Source organism: Staurois parvus, unplaced genomic scaffold (genome assembly GCF_062004578.1).
Source record: "Staurois parvus isolate SC_StPar_1 unplaced genomic scaffold, SC_StPar_1.0 ptg000206l, whole genome shotgun sequence".
In the NCBI taxonomy this organism is placed as follows: Eukaryota; Metazoa; Chordata; class Amphibia; order Anura; family Ranidae; genus Staurois; species Staurois parvus.
The window spans coordinates 2,185,880-2,203,931 of record NW_028318002.1 but is presented as its reverse complement, the minus strand read 5'-3'; the positions used below and the strand labels follow the sequence as shown (position 1 = coordinate 2,203,931).

Below are 18,052 nucleotides of genomic sequence, written 5' to 3'. Positions count from 1 at the left end.
TATTTTTGTTTATTTATACACATCATTCTTAATTATTGTGATCTTTATTATAGAGATCATATTCAAATAACAAAATATTGATTTAAGGATTGGGAGCGCAACACTATAGATTTATTTTTTGCAGTCTCCAATGGGGACACAGACAAAAACATGTTAATAGAGTAAGGAAGTCTAAAAGTAAGGGGAAAACTCTTTATTGGGGTCTTCGACAGGTACAAAAAAAAAAAACCTGACAAAAGTTTTTAACTCCTCTAACTCTAGCCAAAAAAAAGTTCACCTTACAAAAAAAGGTAATAAATGCACTTTTGCAGATAAAAAAAAATATGCATTTATTTTATTAGGAGCCTGTAAAGCAGATTGTGGGTACTGCAGGCTGTGTATCTGTCTGCCCTTACCATTGAAGCAGGCAGTTACACTCTGATAGTTCATTGAGCTTCCTATCTAGAGTGTTTAACAGTGCCCTGGTAGGTCTGCAAAGGCTGTCGATACTAGTAGTTTTCATATTCACAAAACATGCCTTTTCTAATTTTTTTTTAAATTGAGATTGTGACAGCGAGCATGGAGGGAGGTTTGGGGGAAGGGGTGTTATGTGAAGATCCCCCGATCACTGTGAAAACAGGGGATTAGGGGGGTGCGGAGGCTGATGCAACTGTCAAATGTTACACCCTAAATATGGGTGTAACACATAACATGTTACAGAATGTGAACTTATCCTTTAAAGAACTTAAAGTGGTAGTGAAGTCGCTTTAAAAAAAAAAAGTCCCCCTGCAGTTTAATGTCATAATGACATTATGACAGACTTGTCTGTAAAGTGAATCCCTCCAGCGGGCTTGCGTCCTCCTGTTGTTTGAATGGCCTGGCCGTGATGACGTCAATCTCACGCATACGCATGGAGTTATGATCGTGGTACAGCGATCTGAAAAGACGGCATACACTCGAGTGCGCTGTACTTTGAGAGTGTAGTGTGTATGCCCCGGTGATGCCCCCAGCCGCTAAAAAATGTGAATAGCTCCTAAATGGTGAATGTTTAGGGGGAATTCATTGTACCCACATATAAGCCTTATTATATGCTTACCTGTATGTACAACTAAAAAAGTGGATTTTACTACTGCTTTAAATGTTGTGTAATGGGTGGACTTTTGCCATAAACACATACCTCCTAGAGTCCACTATGCTAGCAATGCATATGCATTTGCAATTACCCTCATTACCACTAACTTCTGAGTCTGATGTCTTCTGTCTCTGTAATTTTGCAACCACTGATGATGAAGACATTTATGCGCAAGCACACAGGAGTTGCATTTTACAGTATAGTTTCTCTAGTGCTCAATCCAGCTAAATACAAAAGTGACAGAAGAAGCAGTTATTATAGCACAAGAGACTTTGCTTATCTATTCTTTAAAAGAACTACTTTCTAGCAGTTTTTGCCCCATTAGTTCTTCTTTAAGTGTTAAGTGCATACCTTGCTTGAAACCAGTTTAACGTTACCAGATGCCAGAGCAACTGCTGTATCAGCCATAACCTCAGCCTTTATGGATCCCAGTCCACCTGTTGCACTGGTTTTGATGAAGCTGTCTAGTACAACATCTAGAAGATCTGTGATCTATTAAAAAATAAAATGTGTCACTGAAATACCATACATTTCTATTTCGGCAATAAATTATCGATTCAATTTTAGCACATGCAATCTGCAATCTGTATGTTAATAGGATGGCTAATCAAAACAAACAAGATGAGAACGTAGAAAGCAAATTGAATCAAAATGTTAATAGATGTCAAAAATTTTGTATACATTTATATATCCAAAATAAAGAGTTAAAGAATGCTTTTACCTAGCTGTGTGTGATGTAGGAACATAATTTTAAGATACAAAAAATAAAATCACATGTATGCTAAAATTATGAAATGTTAAAAATGTGCACACACACCCAAACCATTTGCTCATTCAGATTCACTTTCTCTCAAATAAGATGTCAGTAGGATAAGATATGAACACATTCAACTAAAAAAACTGCAGAGAAAAAAAATCAGGAAGGGCAAATACTTTAAGCAGGGCTTAAAATTTCGAGTCTAGACCTACTAGCCAGGCACAAACCTTACTCTCCATCAGTTGCCCCACCCAACCTTGCCCAGGTCTGCCTCCAACCCTACCCTGCCCCCTTAAAGCTTATGAAATTACATTTTTCTTTAGAATAGAGTCTAATAGAAAGCTGGTTTACATAATCAAGTCTCATAGTGGATAAGCCTGGAACCTAAATTTATGAAACCTATGTAAACGTGTATTGTGTATTCTCTATTATATTAGAAAGTCACATAACGCATTTTCTGTCATTAAAGTATTAAAAAAGGACACAACGTGTTAATACCTGGATGTAAAGTCTATCCATAGACAAAGGACAATTGTCACCGAATCCTGGCAGACTGCCAGAGGCATCCCCTGGTGACCATTTGTTGCATATACTATGTATATGTTCATGTCAATGATGTGTAAAGGTATGACACCATCTCTGGTGAAGACAACTCGGTATTCTAAAACGCTTGCACTAAAGTATATTAGGTTTGCTAGCAAAAAGGTGTTGCTTACATTTTCACATCCTTTCTACTATCTATGGCTAACGTGGCATATTATTATTACCGTATTGAGTACAGACATCAAGAGAAAGCACTATGGAACTTTTCAGGTACTACTAAAAGCTATACAACATGTACAATAGGGTGTTTAATAAAAAGATTAAACTTTATAAAAACTGTAGGAGTAGAGGATGCACCTCTAACTGTACACAAAGAATGTACAAATAACCATACATAAACTCAAAAACATTTCCACAGACCATACCCAAAAATACTTCAAGGTCCCCCAAGGCGGTGGAGAGCAGGCCTCTCCTTGCATCCCCCTGCGGCAGTGGAGAGCGGACCTCTCCTCGAGTCCCCCACGGCGGTGGAGAGGGTGTCTCCTCTCAGTGGAGGAGAGCGGACCTTCTCTGCAACTGTCCCCTCAGCGGCGCTGCCAGTGTAATGGCGGTGCCGAAGAAGCCAGAAACCGGCTTCACAATGAGGATTGGAGCGCAGGTGCAGCCGCTCCATCCATCATCTGTGCTCGCCACACAGGAATTTCTCCTCGCATTTGGCGAGCGGCTTTTTCAAACCCTGCTTTAAGACACTATGCATATTTTGGAATATATACATATGTACAAAGTTGTGTACTCCAGTTAAATTACATGTTTTGCTAATTTTCTCAGTGAAAACAAGCTATGATAGCCTATGCAGGGAGTAAAAAAAAAAAATAAATAAAAACAGTTCAGGAAATGTTAAAAGCAATATTAGCTTTTATCAGAAAAAAAATACTGGAAAACTTAAAGCCAAACCAAACTCCCCAACATACACAGCTTCACCTTCCAGCAATTTGGCGGTTAAATCCCTTGTCGATGTTATTTTCTCCCCGGATACCGGGCTTTTGGCCTTCTGATTGGCCAGCGGGGGATGACGTCCTATCGATTAAGTGCACGGGAGTCAGTCATTTTGGCACACACAGCGTGTGCCAGGAATGCATATTCAGCAGTGCATGTTGCCACCCGTCATCTATAATTGGATTACCCTTGCTTGCTAAGCTTATTTCAAAACAGCCATTTGCTGGCTACAAATAACAATTATGGGTCTTATATTCACCATTAAAATACTGTTATATAAATATAATAAACATGAAAACACACCATAACTTTTAAATGAGATGTGCATCTACAAATTTTAAGTCATGAGTACTGTATCATCTTAACACTGTACATTGCCTTGATTTAAAGTGGAGCTCCACCCAAAAGGGGAAGTTCCACTTTAAGGCTTTGTACCCGAATTTGACAGGTTCAAGTCCCAGAAGACTACGGAGTCCCATTCGAAAAGCGCAGTGCTATGCGCGCATGCACAGTGGCTGGCTGTGAAGCCAAAAGTTGTCACAGTCGGGTGCCCACACCGAAGATGCTGACACTGGGGAGAGAAGACGGCCGGTGAAACCAGCTGTGGTGAGGGTAGCGCTGAACCGTGGGACAGGTAAGTAAGCGTCCATATTTTAAAAGTCAGTAGCTACAGTTTATGTAGCTGCTGACTTATTTTTTTGTTATTCAATTGTAACTCCGCTTTAAGACTAACAAAACAAAACATGGCATGTGCAAAAGTTCAGACACTCTATATGTCTGTTTTTGTCTTAGGATCCCCCACAAAATAAAATAGATTTTGAAAACTTTAACATCTACCTAAACCCACAGATTTTCAATAACTGATAATTAAGTTCAGTAAAAACAATGGGGGAGATTTACTAACACTGGAGGACTTCAGCTTGTTCAATTAAAAGGATAAATTTACCTTTTTTTAAAAAAATAAAAAAATGCACATCTTTCTGCACGTAAAAAAAAAAAGTGCATTTATTACTTTTTTTTACTTGAAGCCTGTAAAGCATTGGATCCATGATCAGCAGATCACGGGTGCCATGCAGGACTCCTGCAGATCTGTCAGTGTATCCGTGTGCTCATACCGTGCACAGGCAGATACACACTGCCAGGAAGAGACAATGAACTATCACAGCACTCAATAGCACTGTGGTAGTTCACTGAGAACTACAAGCCGACATCTGCAAAGGCTGTTGGGACTTTCAGTTTCCTATTCACAAAACTCTGTGAATGAATGACGCGGTCAGGCGGGCATAATAGTGACAGCTAGCGGGAGGAGATGCAGCGGGAGGAGATATCACTAGATGTAGGAGTGGGTACATGTTCCATCCTAAAAACTGGGTAGAATATATAACATGTTCCCAAACGTGAAGTTATCCTTTAACCCTTTCGTGCCTAAGGGTAAAGCAAATCTTAACGCAAATGCACAGTTTTGCAACTTTGACATGTGTTAGCAAAACCGTACATATCATCACAACTACTTTGTGCATCCAGGTGGATTATACCTTGTTTTTTTCATGACAAATTGGGCTTTCATTTGGTGGTAAATGGTAATGGATGTCTCCTGATTTTTTTTCTTTTTTATTACCAAAGGAACACTAGCCCAAAATAGTAAAAAAAAAAATACTTTTTTTTTAAATTTATCTGTATATTTCTTGCTACTACCATAGCCTACCACGATCGCAACAATACCACGTTTGTATGTTAGTTGTTGTTTGTACCCATAGAACAGCCCAGAACAATAGTGTGCCATTTGCCTTTTTTTTTAATCCTACCACTAACTGACACTGATACTAATTTAAAAATTTAAAACAAAAAAAAAACCCTGACCAAAAAAAAACAACAAAAAAACGGACCCTGACTGTTGACCCCGACTCAAACACTAACCCTGGCACAGATCTAGATCAAACCTTGTTCTAGGTATTTTTTTTTATTTTTATTACTATTTAATTTATTAATTTATTACCCACACTTTTTATTTCTCTCTCTGAAAGCACAGAGAGATTCAATGCATCACTCTACTCCATTCAGTGAGAGGAAACAAGAGGGGTGAGTTTCAGTGACTGATCACTGTGACAGCCAATCAGAGGCTATCACAGCGATCAGGTGACCTGGAATCGAGAGTTCCGGGCCCCGATTGTTAGAATGGGACACAGGGCTCTCAGTAACACCCCAGTCTTTGTGCTTCCAGCAGAAAAACAGGTACACAAATTAGCGGCCCCACGGAAAAAAGCCCAGTTCTGTGAGGCCGCTAATGTTAATGCGATCGGCATCAAGGGGTTAAGCTTGGACAATAAAACCTGGAGGTTGATTGGTTTCTATGCAGAGCTGCACCAGACTTTGCACACTCCAATTTTAGTAAATCCCCCCCCCCCCCCCATTGCATAACTGGGAAGTGTGGAGATAAAAAGCCATGATTAGGTTTGCGCTCTGCAGAGCTCATGTTATCGCTATATCAGAAAGATCAATAAAATATGTCTATTGAGGACTGCCTATAGTTGGGCATACAAATACGAATTCTCGTGTACATTTTACCCATAATAAGCAAAATACGTTATTTTAATACAAAAACTGAAGACAACTTATAACAGGCAAGGAAGAAACATCTATTATATTGGCAGCACATGTAGTAACTTTGGAGAAGCATGATATATCAGCTGCTCAACATGACTCCATATTGGTTTGAGTTTAAGACATGAACCAACAGAAAGGCAACTCAAAAGCCTATCTCTTGATATCTTTGAAGACAGTACAAAGAGTCCCCAGCACTCAATCCAGTTAACAAAAAAACCCCCAAAAACTTTCAATTCTTGTGTTCTGGGTGCCTACATTTTTCATAGGCTGCTTTACACATAAGTATGTCCAAATCTGGCAGAATCAAAGTCAAGATAAAAAATAAACTATATTATGAGCACAAATTAAATGGTAGGATATCTGAGTAAAGTAATTTTACTGCCATGCCAATTATTGTTAGATTAGACTACTAGATCACACATAACTGAAACAATAATTTGTCCAGTATAATAAAGAGATGTTAAACAAAGACCAAAAAGGTTGTATAGTATTAGGGAGATAATGATCTACTCACCTGTCCCAGACTGCCCCATATTTTTGCTTGAATGGAAGGATACATCTGTTTTTCATTAATGGTCATGGTTATCAGCTTGTCCAAGATAGCACTGACACGCTGCCTCTTTGCATCATCAGTGAGCTTACAAAACCGAACAAGATTCAACAACCAAGGAGTCATGTATTCCAGACAGAGATGCTTCAGCTCAATGCCTGCAAATTAAACATATACAGATTCTCAAATGGATAACTGTGGTATATTTAAGTCCCAGCATTAGCATGCTACAAAAAAACTGACTTCATTTCAGTTTGGGTTAGGAACCAGTATTTATTGCAAATGCCAGTACTGGAAACTTTAGGAGATTATTTGTAAGACCAACACCAATGTTTTCTTCTAGTGCCAAATTAGTTTAAAGGACGTTTTTAGAATTGTCAGTAAAGTTCATAAAAAGGTGGATTTGTTTCTTAAATTCTTCTAGGTTGCTCCAAAGAGATGACTGGGGAAGCCTCCAAACGCAAGCCTGCTTTCATTTGATTTAATGCCAAATGTTAAAATGTCGGCATTCCCAAAGATTAAAGTAGAACTGCATTGCATAGTGGAACACCAAGAGTTTTTTTTTTTATTTTTTAACATGTTTTATTTACACCGATTCAGCCATATGTCAGATCTGCCATCTTGTTTGAATTGCATAGCATGACTTGAAACAACCAGGCAAGCAGATGCATTTGAGAAAATTGTGTGGATGATAAATTTAAAGGAACGCACAGAGTACCAAAAAAACCCCAAAAAACAAAAAGAAAAGAAAACATTTACTGCATAAAATAAATAGAAGTCTGTTCACGACTATCCTTTTACATGCAAGGTATGGATATGCATAAACATAGTAATAACTAGGTAACATAAAAGCCAAAACATGACATGTCAGGAGCTAATTCGTCATGATCTATTGTCATATGAGCTGACCACATGCTGTCATAGGGCATTAATCAGACAGGAAGGTTCAAAACCTTGTCGCAATCCTTATAACAAACTCAGCCTGGTCTTTATGCTATTTTCTAATTATTGTGTCTAAGGGTAGTCTGATTGTACCTACAAGCTTGAATATTTAGAAATATTGAAGAAAAAAAAAAAATCAACCATTCATAACTGAAAAGTAGAAATGTATCTGAAATAAGGCCCAATGGTCAAGCATTATTCATGTGCATGTTATTATTTGGAAAAAAATAAAATCATTAAAAACTGAAAAATAATCCAATATTATCTAAATGATTAGGTAGGTTTGTAATTTAAAAGGCACTGCAAAATACTAAATATGAAAATGCACATAGAAATGACAACTAGAAAACACTAAGTGGCATAATCATGAAGCAGTGAACGTGACATTCACTACAGATATATCTTCCTGCATTTTAAATTAGAGTGTTTGATTCACCTGCAGTGAACATTCAGTGAATGCCACATTCACTGCTTTATTAATATACCCGTTAATTCTATAAAGACTGAGGGCAGGAAGGAATACAAACTCTTGCCCAGAGGAAAACATAGGAAATGTACTATTAAAGGAGGGAAGATAGATGCCTTCTCCGTAAACACAATGGATAAAGTTTGGCCCTATCTTTATGTGCCAAGACACAGAAAACTGACACCACCAGGCAGTAGGCGGGATTGTGCTGTCAGCATACGGATAATACAATGAGTGTGTCTGTATTCCTCTCCAACTGAAGGAGATGTTCAATATAATCCATTTCACCCACAGTTCGTATTTACAGCAGAACTTCAAAAACATTGCCCTTTAGTATCATAAAAAAATAATTTAGGTGGTATTAAACCCAAGGTGGTATTAAACCCAAAACAAAAAATGTAATATATTGCAGCTTACCAATCATTAGATGTGGTGACTGCATTAGTTATCCTTTTTTTAGGCTTTTTCTCCCCGTTTTCACCTGGTGATCTGGCCAGTAACACCTCCAGTATTAGAGTGAACCCACTCTGGATGGAGTACAGGGGCCTAAGCTGACATCAGCATTGTCAGTCTGGGGGGAGGTGAGTGTTAAATGTACTAGCAGATTTAAATACACTAACACACTGAAGCTAAACTCAAGCTCACACTTTATAATCAGTTACAGCAACAGGTTTTTTTTCTTTTTGGATAAAGGCTTTACATAAATAAGATGAAAATATCATTGTAAGCATCCTTGCCAGTATTAAATGTTTTTTGTCTCATCTCTGTAAACTGATACACCTGGAAGAGAGCAGGATCAGCAGATGAAAGTAGAAAAAAGCCAAAAAAAAAAAGGAAATGCAGCCACCACATCCAAGAATTGGTAAGCTGCAATATAATACAGGTTTGCTTTTGGGTTAAATACTGCTTTAAAGGTGTGGAAATAAATATGGCAGCTGGAATGCATGATTTGTTTTTAAAAGGTGTAGGTTCTGAGCTTTAACCCAGTCATGGTTTCATTACCTAGAGAGCCACTGACCACAAGTATGTAGTCAAGAAGTCTCAAATATCATTATATTTGTTCCAGGTCAGTAATGCAGACAAAAGTGGGAACTCAAGCTGGTGCAATGTAGAGAACCAATCAGACTCTCTTACTGTAGGTTCACATTTGGAGGGTTTGTGGTCCACATTTGCATGGGCACGATAGCCCATTCATTTAAATGGACTGCTGTGCCTGCACTATTTTAAAAATGCAGCATGGTGTGATTTCCCTGTGGTTTCTGCACCCGCAAACGTACTGCAGGTTGAGATGTGTGAAGTGCCATTAAGAATGAATGGCATCTCTGCAAGTCTCTATAGAGCAGAGCAATTTGGCTGCAGGTGGCTGTGGGTGCAGGAACAGCTCCAATTCCTGCATCCACATCCACCTGCTCAAGTGTGAACCTAGCCTTACACTGAACTATGCTGTTATCCTCCTTTGTTTCAGCTATGGAAAGCGGAAGAGAGAGTCTAAGCAGACAAATTGAAGAAATAAAAGACAGGAAGAAACATCCAAAGCCTCATAACAGAATAGTTGTGGAGGGGGTAACAGGAAGCCACAGCATTGCTGTGTCTTCTGCTATAAAGACATGACAAAAGAGGTGGCACTCCCAAAACATTAACAAACAAACAAAAAACACCACAGTCACTAAATGAAAGTTCACTAAAGGAAGCCAACAGATGGATATCTGGAACTCAAGGAGTTAATGCTTCTTGATGCACCGCATACTCAGAATCAGGGACAATCCACCAGCACCAGGCAACATGAAAGGAAGCAGCAAAGGCTCGTATGTATTAGTATCTTACACTCTTTAATCAGTAAAACAAAGCATCCACTTACAGTTAAAATAGCAGAGATCTGCATGCAGAAGTTCTGGAGACGACACTGAGATACAGGGCAGGCAACACTCAGTGAGAGAGAAGAACAGGAGTCACAGCTTCTATTGTTTATTTTAATTATTAACCCAATGGATAATGTGCACTGGACGATAAAACAGCTGGACTGATAGGATCTTAAATTAATAACTTAAAATACAAATCAGTATTTTTAAAGGTCACAATACTAAACTTTGATTGTGCAAATTGTGAAAATCATTAAAACAGAGCAATATGTGGAAAATATATACAGTCCAATTAAATGTATTTACAATTGCCCAAGCCCGGTAATTAACACAGCTCTTGATAGATGCAAACTGAACAATCAGATTGCATAGTGTATGGTCAACTCCATACATACAGTTGTGTTCAAAATAATAGCAGTCAGACATCACTAACCTGATCAATCACTGTTTTTGGTAGAAATTATATTTCTACATGGCAAATAATTTACTAGCAGGTATAGTAGAGTAATAGAAATCCATCAGACCCAACAGTCATGACATGCATGCTGCTGATTCTGTGTAATTGAATCACTAATTGAAAGGGGCATGTTCAAAATAATAGCAGTGTGGAGTTCTATTAGTGAGCTCATTCATTCTTTGAAAAACAGGTGGCAATTATTGCCCTTATTTAAGGAAGGCAGAAAATGTTGTACATGCTGGTTACAGTGCATTTCTCTCTGAAATTCTGAGGAAAATGGGTCGTTCCAGATATTGTTCAGAAGAACAGCGTACCTTGATTAAAAAGTTGATTGGAGAAGGGAAAACATATAAAGTGCAGAAAATTATAGGCTGCTCAGCTAAAATGATTGCAAATGCTTTAAAATGGCAACCAAAACCTGAAAGACGTGGAAGAAAGCGAAAAATTACCATTCGAATGGATAGAAGAATAGCCAAAATGGCAAGGACTCAGCCAACAATCAGCTCCAGGAAGATCAAAGAAGGTCTAAAGTTACCTGTGAGTACTGTTACAATTAGAAGACACCTATGTGGAGACAAGCTATCTGCAAGAAGCCCCCGCAAAGTCCCACTGTTGAAAAAAAGACGTGCTGAAGAGGTTACAATTTGCCAAAGAGCACATTGACTGGCCTAAAGAGAAATGGCGCAACATTTTGTGGACTGATGAAAGTAAGATTGTTCTTTTTGGGTCTAGTGGCCGGAGACAGTTTGTCAGACGACCCCCAAACACTGAATTCAAGCCACAGTACACTGTGAAGACAGTGAAGCATGGTTGCGCAAGCATCATGATATGGGGATGTTTCTCATACTACGGTGTTGGGCCTATTTATCGCATACCAGGGATCATGGATCAGTTTGAATACATCAGAATACTTGAAGGGAAGAGGTCATGCTGCCTTATGCTGAAGAGGAAATGCCCTTAAAATGGGTGTTCCAACAAGACAACGACCCCAAACACACCAGTAAACGTGCAACATCTTGGTTCCAGACCAACAAGATTGACGTTATGGAGTGGCCAGCTCAATCCCCGGATCTTAATCCAATAGAAAACTTGTGGGGTGACATCAAAAATGCAGTTTCTGAGGCAAAACCAAGAAATAGAGAAGAACTGCGGAATGTAGTCCAATCATCCTGGGCTGGAATACCTGTTCACAGGTGCCAGAAGTTGGCTGACTCCATGCAACACAGATGTACAGCAGTTCTCAGAAACAGTGCTTATACAACTAAATATTAATTAAGTGATTCAAAGGAAAGCAACATCTTCAAAAATGTTTCAGTTTATATAGTGAATGTTTGAGTTTGTAAAGAAGAATACAAACACTGCTATTTTTTTGAACAGTCTAATATTCACTTTTCTTCAATTTTTTTTTTAGAGGAACAACACAAATTTGATATATTTTTCATCATGTTTTGATTTGGAATAGAATGTGTAGTGTTCCCAATGCATTTGTGTGTATGGAAATAAAAGCTATTAAAAGGATTTTAAGCTTTATTCACTTTTTTCAACACACTGCTATTATTTTGAACACAACTGTACATGATTAGCCTAAAACCAAGAGTATAAAAATATATATTAAAAAAAAATTAAATTTTTTTATATTTAATATAAAAATAAATATCTTAAAATATGTTTATGTAAGTGCTAAAACCACAGGGTGACTGTCAATCAAACATTTTAATTGGCTTTGGAATCCTATGTATGTTAAATAATAGTATTGATCTCTATCTTCTCATTTAATCCTGATGGGGACAAGGTGCCTAACTGTATAGAATCAGAAGGTTTCTCTCTCTGACACAGCCCATGAAAGATTTTTGGCAAGTGCTTCTAAGATCCAAGCATAAAGATCTTCCATGGACTTTCCATCTTGTACAGCAAAATGTCTAGGGACACCGTGTTCTATACTCCCTTTCCCAAACGTTGCTCTGAGTGCACGGATAGTGCAGCCCACATATAGTAAGCCACATGGGCATTTCAAGAAGTACACAACAAAGTCAGTAGAACAGTTATAGAAAATTATTTTTGCTGAGTTAAAGCAAATGGACAAGTCATACATTTGATTTTCTTGCACTGGAACATCCCTACTAATTGACTAAAGAAGCCAGGACTAGTCCTAGGATTAAAATTATTCCTCAGGCTACTGCGGGCTATCTTGGACTTCACAGTGGATGCTTTTCAATACACAAATCTAGGTTTATAGGGGAAATGAGGACCTAGTTTTGGGTCTTGTTTAAGGATTCCCCCAAGTTTTCTGCTCCATTTCCCTGAATTTTCCATGAACTGTGTGATGTGGAATTGTGCCCCCTTCAGGCTAGCCTCTTTTGTAGGTATAGCTCTGTAAATCTTTAAAAATAAGTGCCAATACTGTTTAAAATCCAGTAAAATACGGTCTCACCCAGCTCTGCACATACTCACTTGCTATCTATTTTTAGGCTATTTTAGAGGCCAATCAATTTTGGAGGGATGTCCAGTTCTTGGTAATGTCACTGTTGTGCCATATTTTCTCCACTTGATGACTGTCTTTACTGTGTTCCATGGTATATCTAATGCCTTGGCTTATCGGGTAAATGAGGACCTAGTCTTGTTTAAGGATTCCCCAAAGTTTTCTGCTCCATTTCCCTGAATTTTCCGTGAACTGTGTGATGTGGAACTGTGCCCCCACTCCATTATCCTGTATGGTATCTTTGTTTGTGTTTGCAGATGGCATTAATGCCTCATCTACTAATCCCTTGGAGCACCTTTTACCTAGGAATTTTTAACCAGTATCTAACTTTGCTCTTGGCAATCCTCAAAATACAGTTTTGTTTTATCCATGGTTGACAAAACTGGCTCCAAGGAATATTTTGCTTCCACTTAACGCAGAACATTAGTCAGAAAATTAAGTCCTGCTAGATCCCTTCAGGCTAACCCCTTTTGTAGGTATGCGCTGTAAAACTTTAAAAATAAGTGCCAATACTGTTTAAAATCCAGTAAAACACGGTCTCATCCAGCTCTGCACATGCTCACTTGCTATCTATTTTTAGAGGCTATTGTAGAGGCCAATCTGCTGTCAGCCTAAAGATTTACTGCTGCTCAGGGCTCTGGGCTTCAGCAAAATGGCAGCCTCCAACAAGAAGAAACAGGAACAACGCTGGAGGCAATTTACAGCACACACTAGTTTTGGTAGTATAATTATTAATATGTATTGTACGTTCCTTGTTAAGAACATTATTTTTCAGCAAGTTGTTATGGATAAAGTTTTGCGTTAATGGAATGGCAACCTTAGAAAAGGAGATAACGATTTCCACATATGGGTTTAAAGTGTGTTTTCACACTGTCACCTTGGAAGCTCCAAATCCAGAAAAGTAAACATACTAGTATCACTATTATTGCTATTACAATAGTCAACAAATAGAGCTACTGAAGACAGGGTACCATCCCAAATAATGATGTAATCTACAGTGAATATAAAAAGTCTACACACCCCTGTTAAAATGTCAGGTTTCTGTGATGAAAAAAAATGAGAAAGATTAACCATTTCAGTAACTTATAAACTGTTCAACTCAGTTGAACAACAACCTGAAATCTTTTAGGTGGGGGGTGGAGAGTAAAAATAAAAAACTAAAATATGGTTGCATAAGTGTGCACACCCTTAAACTAATACTTTGTTGAAGCACCTCTTTTTGGGTAGGAGTCTATCAGCATGGCACATCTTGCCTTGGCAATATTTGCCCACTCTTTCTTGCAAAAACACTCCAAATCTGTCAGATTGCGAGGGCATTTCCTGTGCACAGCCCTCTTCAGATCACCCCACATATTTTCGATCGGATTCAGGTCTGCGCTCTGGCTGGGCCATTCCAAAACTTTATTCTTCTGGTGAAGCCATTCCTTTGTTGATTTAGATGTATGCTTTGGGCCGTTGTCATGCTGAAAGATGAAGTTCCTCTTCATGTTCAGCTTTCTAGCAGAAGCCTGAAGGTTTTGTACCAATATTGACTGGTATCTGGAACTGTTCATAATTTCCTCTACCTTGACTAAGGCCCCAGTTCCAGCTGAAGAAAATCAGCCCCAAAGCATGATGCTACCACCACCATGCTTGACTGTGGGTATGGTGTTCTTTTGGTGATGTGCAGTGCTGTTTTTGCGCCAAACATATCTTTTGGAATTATGGACAAAAAGTTCAACCTTGGTTTCATCAGACCTTAACACATTTTCCCACATGATTTTGGGAGACTTCAGATGTGTTTTTGCAAAATTTAGCCGGGCTTGGATGCTTTTCTTCGTAAGAAAAAGGCTTCCATCTCAGCACTCTACCCCATAGCGCAGACATATGAGGAATACGGGAGATTGTTGTCACATGTACCACACAGCCAGTACTTGCCAGATATTCCTGCAGCTCCTTTAAAGTTGCTGTAGGCCTCTTGACAGCCTCCGAGACCAGTTTTCTTCTAGTCTTTTCATCAATTTTGGAGGGACGTCCAGTTCTTGGTAATGTCATTGTTGTGCCATATTTTCTCCACTTGGTGATGACTGTCTTCACTGTGTTCCATAGTATATCTAATGCCTTGGAAATTCTTTTGTACCCTTCTCCTGACTGATACCTTTTAACAATGAGATCCCTCTGATGCTTTGGAAGCTCTCTGCAGACCATGGCTTTTGCTGTAGGATGTGACTAAGGAAATGTCAGGAAAGATCTATCAGAACAGCTAAACTTTATTTGGGGTTAATCAGAGGCACTGATGACAAATTATGGCAGGTGTGTATGGACTCATTCAACATGACTTTAAATGTGATTGCTTAATTCTGAACACAGCTACATCCCCAGTTATAAGAGAATGTGCACACTTAAGCAACCACATTATTTTAGTTTTTTTATGTTTACTCGCCGAAAAGAGATTTTAACTTGTTTTTTAATTGAGTTGTGCAGTTTATAGGTCACACTAAAGGTGGAAAAAGTTCTGAAATGATTTATCTTTGTCTCTTTTTTTTAACATCACAGAAACCTGACAATTTAACAGGGGTGTGAAGACTTTTTATACCCACTGTAAAAAGCAACTGAAGAAAACTATAGTATCTTCAGGAGTAAGCGTTGTTTTTTCCAAATACATTGAGACTTCCACAAGCCCATTGATTGGCATAACTGGGAGTAAAATTTTTGCCCATAGCTGTGCCTATTTGTTTGTAATATTGATTGTCAAACAAGAAATAAAATAAATATGGTTAAAAAGAACTCGGAACTACTGGAGAGAAAGTAATTTAGTGCAAGTCTTATCTTATGTGATATCAAAGTGTACAGGGAACAAAAATCCAGAGATACCCATATGTAGAATATTTCCCTTTGATACATTTTCCAAATATCTAATAGGTGAATAAAGTCTCCAGCATAGGATGGTATTACCCTAACGGTTGTAGAAAATGGTCAATATATAAATCTAGATCATCTTTATGCCAGGGTGGTGCATGTTTGGGTTCTTCCAATAAAGTGGGTTCATTAATTAAGTGGAACTTCCGCTCTTGCACTTCAGTGATTGCACGAAGCGAAAATCTAAAGCAAGCTACTTTAAAATTATCAGACTGCAAGTGACCTCTTTCCCTATTTCCTCTCTGTAACATGCACTTTCTACCTCTCCTTTTCACAGTTGTATCCTCTCCCCTCAAACTGTTTCCTTCACCTCTCTTCTCCACCCCACAATCTGTGTATATAACCCTCACTTCTGTCCTCCCCTTATCATTGCACTCATCTCCTCATAACTCTAATCCCACATGCTACTAAAACCCCCAGGATTCTGAGGCATGTCTCCTCATATAAATTGCACTCCCATATTACCTCTCTCACCCTTCTGCTTCTCTTAAGCTCTGGAGATACATCCTTAAACCCTGGGCCTCCTTTATTTAATAACCAACACACCAATCAACCTTCACACTCTGGTAGCAGTCACAATCCACGCAATATAGTTTCCCTTCCGCTTCTTCCCAAAGCCAGTCTACCCTTCTGTACCCCCTGGAATGCTGGCTCTGTCAGCAACAAACTCACCTCCGTTCACGACCTCTGTCACTAACTCCTTTCATCTACTTGCTCCTCCTCCTTGGGTCAGCGGATAGCTTCCCATGGCTTTCAATATCATTTCTACGCTGACGACCCCCAAATCTGTCTCTCTACCCCTCAGCTCACAACATCAGCCTCCTTATGCATCACTAACTTACTGACCGACTTATCAGTCTGGATGTCACACCACTTCCTCAAACTCAATATGTCCAAAACCAAGCTCCAAACATTTCCTCCCCCATGTGCCCCTTCCCCAGCTTCTTTGTCAAGATCATTGATACAACCATCAACCCGTCCCGGCATGCCAGGGCGCTAGGTGTAATCCTGGACTCTGAACTCTCCTTTTGGCCCCACATCCAATCACTTCCCATAGCTTGCCGTATCAACCTCCGCAGCATCTCCAAAATACGCCCCTTCCTAACCAATGATATCACAAAATGCCTAATTCACTCCCAGGTTCTCTCGCCTCGACTACTGCAACTCCCTCCTCATTGGATTACCTTTACATAGCCAATCCCTCCTCCAGTCCATCATGAATGCTGCTGCCAAACTGATCTATCTTACCAACTGTTCAGTGTCTGCCACAGCTCTCTGCAAATCCCTGGGCTGGCTGCCACTCACCCAACAAATTAAATTCAAAATACTAACTTACAAAGCCATCCACAACTTGGCCCCCAGCTACATTACTAACCTAGTCTCAAAATACCAACCAAATCGCTCTCTTCATTCCTTCAAAGACCTACTGCTCTCTAGTTCCCTTGTCACCTCTGCTCATGCTTGCCGGCAGGACTTCTCCAGAGACTCTCCCATCCTATAGAATTCCCAACCCCAATCAGTCTATCTCCTACTCTGTCCAGTTTTAGGCGATCCCTGAAAACTTTTCTCTTCAAAGCAGCCTATCCTGCCTCCACCTAACAACTTTACATGTACAGTGGGGATCGAAAGTTTGGGCACCCCAGCTAAAAATTTGCATTAATGTGCATAAAGAAGCCAAGGAAAGATGGAAAAATCTCCAAAAGGCATCAAATTACAGATTAGACATTCTTATAATATGTCAACAAAAGTTAGATTTTATTTCCATCATTTACACTCTCAAAATAACAGAAAACAAAAAAATGGCGTCTGCAAAAGTTTGGGCACCCTGCAGAATTTATAGCATGCACTGCCCCCTTTGCCAAGCTGAGACCTGCCAGTGTCATGGATTGTTCTCAATCATTGTCTAGGAAGACCAGGTGATGTCAATCTCAAAGGTTTTAAATGCCCAGACTCATCTGACCTTGCCCCAACAATCAGCACCATGGGTTCTTCTAAGCAGTTGTCTAGAAAACTGAAACTGAAAATAGTTGATGCTCACAAAGCTGGAGAAGGCTATAAGAAGATAGCAAAGCGTTTTCAGATGTCAATATCCTCTGTTCGGAATGTAATTAAGAAATGGCAGTCATCAGGAACAGTGGAAGTTAAAGCAACATCTGGAAGACCAAGAAAAATATCAGACAGAACAGCTTGCAGGATTGTGAGAAAAACAATTCAAAACCCACGTTTGACTGCACGATCCCTCCAGAAAGATCTGGCAGACACTGGAGTTGTGGTACACTATTCCACTATAAAGAGATACTTGTACAAATATGGTCTTCATGAAAGAGTCATCAGAAGAAAACCTCTTCTACGTCCTCACCACAAAAATCATCGTTTGAACTTTGCAAATG

General features: G+C 39.1%; 1 protein-coding gene across 3 annotated transcripts in view; it reads right to left on the bottom strand.

The window, feature by feature from the left end:
• Positions 1 to 18,052, bottom strand: part of NF1 (neurofibromin 1) — a 364,217-nt gene that overhangs the window by 82,293 nt on the left and 263,872 nt on the right. For all 3 annotated transcript variants that reach the window (XM_089678515.1, XM_089678513.1, XM_089678514.1), the window contains 2 exons: positions 6,526 to 6,719; positions 1,463 to 1,603 (listed from right to left, as the gene is read on the bottom strand). In XM_089678515.1, the coding sequence (XP_089534641.1) occupies positions 1,463 to 1,603; positions 6,526 to 6,719 (335 nt within the window). The remainder of the gene's footprint in view (positions 1 to 1,462; positions 1,604 to 6,525; positions 6,720 to 18,052) is intronic.